At 36.3% G+C, this 4193-nt stretch overlaps 1 protein-coding gene across 1 annotated transcript; it reads left to right on the top strand.

The window, feature by feature from the left end:
* Positions 1-8: 8 nt before the first annotated feature.
* LOC125850886 (ABC transporter C family member 10-like) lies at positions 9-3970 on the top strand (the record flags this gene model as incomplete). Its single annotated transcript, XM_049530720.1, has 10 exons — positions 9-467; positions 555-875; positions 969-1055; positions 1160-1753; positions 1831-1995; positions 2080-2368; positions 2460-2674; positions 2752-3199; positions 3291-3530; positions 3870-3970. Coding segments are annotated over 10 exons (2919 nt in total), but the record flags the coding sequence as incomplete, so codon positions are not given.
* Positions 3971-4193: the final 223 nt, after the last annotated feature.

Below are 4193 nucleotides of genomic sequence, written 5' to 3'. Positions count from 1 at the left end.
CTGTACAAACACAAAAAGGATACTACCTCCTCCTGTTCTGGTCATCTCCTATCCTGGTCTCATCTGCAACTTTTGTAGCTTGCTACTTGTTTGGAGTTCCTCTTCATGTCAGCAATGTTTTCACATTTCTTGCCTCTATAAATCTTGTTCAACAGCCTATTAGAAATCTCCCTGATGTTGTCGGGGCGTTTATTGAAGCAAAGGTTTCGCTGTCGAGGATTGTGAAATTTCTTGAGGAACCTGACATGCATACAAGGGATATGAAGAAGCAAAGGCAAGATGGTGTGAACATTTGTATAAACTGCACTGATGTTTCTTGGGAGATGAATTCTTTAAAGCCTACATTAAAGGACATAACTCTCGATATTAAACATGGTGAAAAAGTGGCTGTATGTGGTGAAGTTGGCTCAGGGAAATCTACCCTCTTGTCTCTGATTCTTGGAGAAGTTCCATACATCAATGGCACAGTAAGTCTTTATTGATATTGGTAGAGGATACTTACTGTTGCGGCGTAATCAGAAGATGTTACTGTTTCTTCTTTTTGGTTTTTGCAGGTTGATGTTTATGGAAAGATAGCTTATGTTTCTCAGACAGCATGGATTCAGACAGGGACCATACAAGAAAACATCCTATTTGGATCTAATATGGAACCACAAAGATATCGGCAAGCTATAGAAAGGAGTTCACTGGTGAAAGACTTGGAGATGCTTCCATTTGGTGATCTTACTGAGATAGGAGAAAGAGGTAACAATTTGAGTGGAGGGCAAAAACAAAGGGTTCAACAAGCTCGTGCCCTCTATCAGGATGCAGATATTTATCTCTTGGATGATCCATTTAGTGCTGTAGACGCACATACCTCGACTAGTCTATTTAATGTACTTTATATAAAGTCTTATCCATTTTTATTCTTTGAAAACCATATCTAGTATTAAAAATTATTCTCAACTTCCCGCGATTTGATTTGGCAGGATTATGTCTTGGGAGCTCTATCAGGAAAAACTGTGCTGCTGGTAACACACCAAGTTGAATTTCTTCCAGCATTTGATTATATTTTGGTTAGTAACCTCCATGAAGAACTCTGTTAATTCTAGTTGTATGAGAAAAGTTTAGTGTGATATATGAAGATGTATTATAATATAATCTATCCCCATTTTAACAGCTAACATCTAGTGGGAAGATCATGGAATCCGGAACATTTGATGAGTTGCTGACAAAGAGTGAAGAATTTCAGGACCTTGTTAATGCACAAAAAACTACTTCTGATCCAAAATGTCAAGAAGTTTATGCTACTAAAAGGCCTAAGGAAGCTGAGATAGAGTTTGATAATAATGTTTCCTCCGAGGAACATGATGATGCAGTTTCTTTAAAAGGAGATCAATTAATCAAAGCAGAAGAACGAGAAGTAGGAGACGCTGGATTGAAGCCATACATACAATATCTAAAGCATAACAAAGGATTCTTGTATTTCTCCTTGGCAGTCATTGTTCACTCAATGTTTGTAGTTGGGCAATATATACAGAGCTACAAGTTGGCTATTGGCCTTCAAGATTCCAGTGTTAGCAGATTAAAGCTAATCAGGGTCTACACAGTCACTGGTTTTAGTTTAATACTCTTTCTGATTTTAAGATCCATATTAGCGGTAAAGCTGGGGCTTGGTGCATCAAAATCAGTTTACTCTACACTGTCAGGCTCTCTTTTCTCTGCACCAATGTCCTTTTTTGACTCGACGCCTTTTGGAAGAATGCTTAGTCGGGTAAGAACTGAACTGTTGGATCAATCACCCTATGTCTGATCTTAGTTTTACTTGGTTGATCTATTTGTTTTATGCAGGTATCTTCAGATTTGAGCATTGTTGACATTGAGTTGCCTTTCTTACTGAACTACACTGTTGGATCAATCATTATTTCATACTCTACCTATGTCATCCTATGTTTTTTCGCTCCAGAGGTCCTGCTGGTCATCGTGCTTATGATTTACGTAACTATATTAGTTCAGGTAATAGACATTGTACTAACTTTTAAGTTCTTATAGCTTTCAAATGTTAGTACTTACTTCAAATGTGTAAATTTTATCGTGCAGAGATACTACAATTCTTCTGCTAAAGAACTGATGAGATTAAATGGAACGACAAAGTCTTTAGTCGCCAACCATTTAGCTGAAAGTATTTCTGGGATAATGACGATTCGAGCTTTTGCACAGGAAGGCCGTTTCTTTTTGAAGAACTTGGAGTTTATTGATAAAAATGCTAGGCCAATTTTCCATACATTTTCAGCAACTGAATGGTTAATTTTACGTTTGGAGATAATATGCACGATTATCATGTCCTCATGGATGCTTGGCATGACATCTCTTCATAGCAGGAGCTCTGGTTTGTTCCATTTATGCTTTGATATATGACATTATCTAAGGCCTACTTGCGCGTATCAGAAAATCACAGATTGAACCTTGTTTCTGAACAGGACTTACTGGAATGGCATTCTCCTATGGCCTATCACTAAATGCAATTCTTGTTTGGTGTGTTCAATGTCAATGCACAATAGCAAATTCTATAATCTCTATAGAAAGACTAGAACAATACATGAGAATACCTAGTGAAGAATCTGAACTAGTGCAAACAAACAACCCTCTACCTGGTTGGCCTAAGCGTGGCAAAGTGGAAATTCACGACCTAAAGGTATGATCTTATCAGTAGCAAGAACCGTCAATCTATTCAAAACAGTGCTAATCTTTTGGAAGTTTGTTTTAAAACAGGTGCGGTACAGGCAAAATGCTCCATTAGTTCTTCAAGGTATTAGTTGTACATTTGAAGGGGGACAAAAGATTGGAGTTGTAGGCAGAACAGGCAGTGGGAAAACAACTCTTATCAGTGCATTGTTTCGACTAGTTGAGCCTACAGATGGAAAGATCATCATCGATGAATGTGATATTTCAACGATTAGGCTTCATGACCTTAGGTCGCATATTGGAATTATTCCACAAGATCCTACACTCTTTACAGGTTCTGTAAGATACAATTTAGACCCCTTATCAAAATATAGCGATGACGAGATATGGGAAGTAAGTTTTATATACATATATACAAGTTGTCTCATTTCTAATGATTCTAAGTTACTAACAGAATTTTGTTGTTTAAAGGTTCTTGATAAGTGTCAGCTTAGAGAGGCTGTCCAAGAAAAAGAAGGAGGACTAGATTCCTCTGGTAAACATAGGTGATTTTAAAAGTATTTATTAAGCGTGGCCAAAAGTTCAAGATCACCCTTTACGACTCCTGTTTTCTGCAATACTTTCAGTTCTACAAGATGGATCAAACTGGAGCATGGGACAAAGACAATTGTTCTGTCTGGGACGCGCATTGTTGAAGAGGAGTCGAATTCTAGTGTTAGATGAAGCCACTGCATCCATTGACAATGCCACAGATGCAATTCTGCAGAAAACAATCAGGCTAGAATTTGCAGACTGCACAGTCATAACAGTAGCTCACAGAATTCCAACAGTTATGGATTACACTAAAGTTTTGGCAATAAGTGATGGTGAGTTACATATATTTACTCCAATAATAATGTTACACTTCCTTTGTCACAATTATGTCACACTCCAAAATAATAATTTGGGACAGAAGAAGTATCTTCTATTTCCGAATTCACGGTCAATATTTAAAAGTTTGAATCTCAAAATTCCAATTGTGCCACAATGAAATTTTTGCCAATATTAGGTCACAAATTCCGAGATATCTGGTTAAAAATGAAAGGATCTTAACTATCTCGCCAAAAAGATATTAACTATCTCTCCATAACCTCGATTGATACAAAGAAAGTATCAATTTTATAATATGTTGAAACTTACAATTTGCACATTTTTTTATTTTCCAGGGAAATTAGTTGAGTTTGATGAGCCAAAGAAGTTGATAAACAAAGAGGGTTCATTATTTGTAATGCTTGTTAAAGAGTATTGGGCTCGTACAGAAAGCTGAAAGAACTAGATTTTTTTTATATTAAGGCATAATTATTGTATTTGAATTAATTCTAAAGTTGCATTATATGTTTCGCATTTGCAACTAGGCTATCAGATGCCAACTTGAATTGTTGGTTACAAGGTTACTAGTATGTCATTGGAAAATTAGATAAAATATTTATTTGTTCAAAATTTCTTATCCAAAATAACTTAATTAATAACTACCTTATTAGACATACATC

Source organism: Solanum stenotomum, unplaced genomic scaffold, assembly GCF_019186545.1.
Source record: "Solanum stenotomum isolate F172 unplaced genomic scaffold, ASM1918654v1 scaffold20066, whole genome shotgun sequence".
In the NCBI taxonomy this organism is placed as follows: domain Eukaryota; kingdom Viridiplantae; phylum Streptophyta; class Magnoliopsida; order Solanales; family Solanaceae; genus Solanum; species Solanum stenotomum.
The sequence above is the reverse complement of the archived record's forward strand: the minus strand, read 5'-3'. Positions and strand labels throughout refer to the sequence as shown.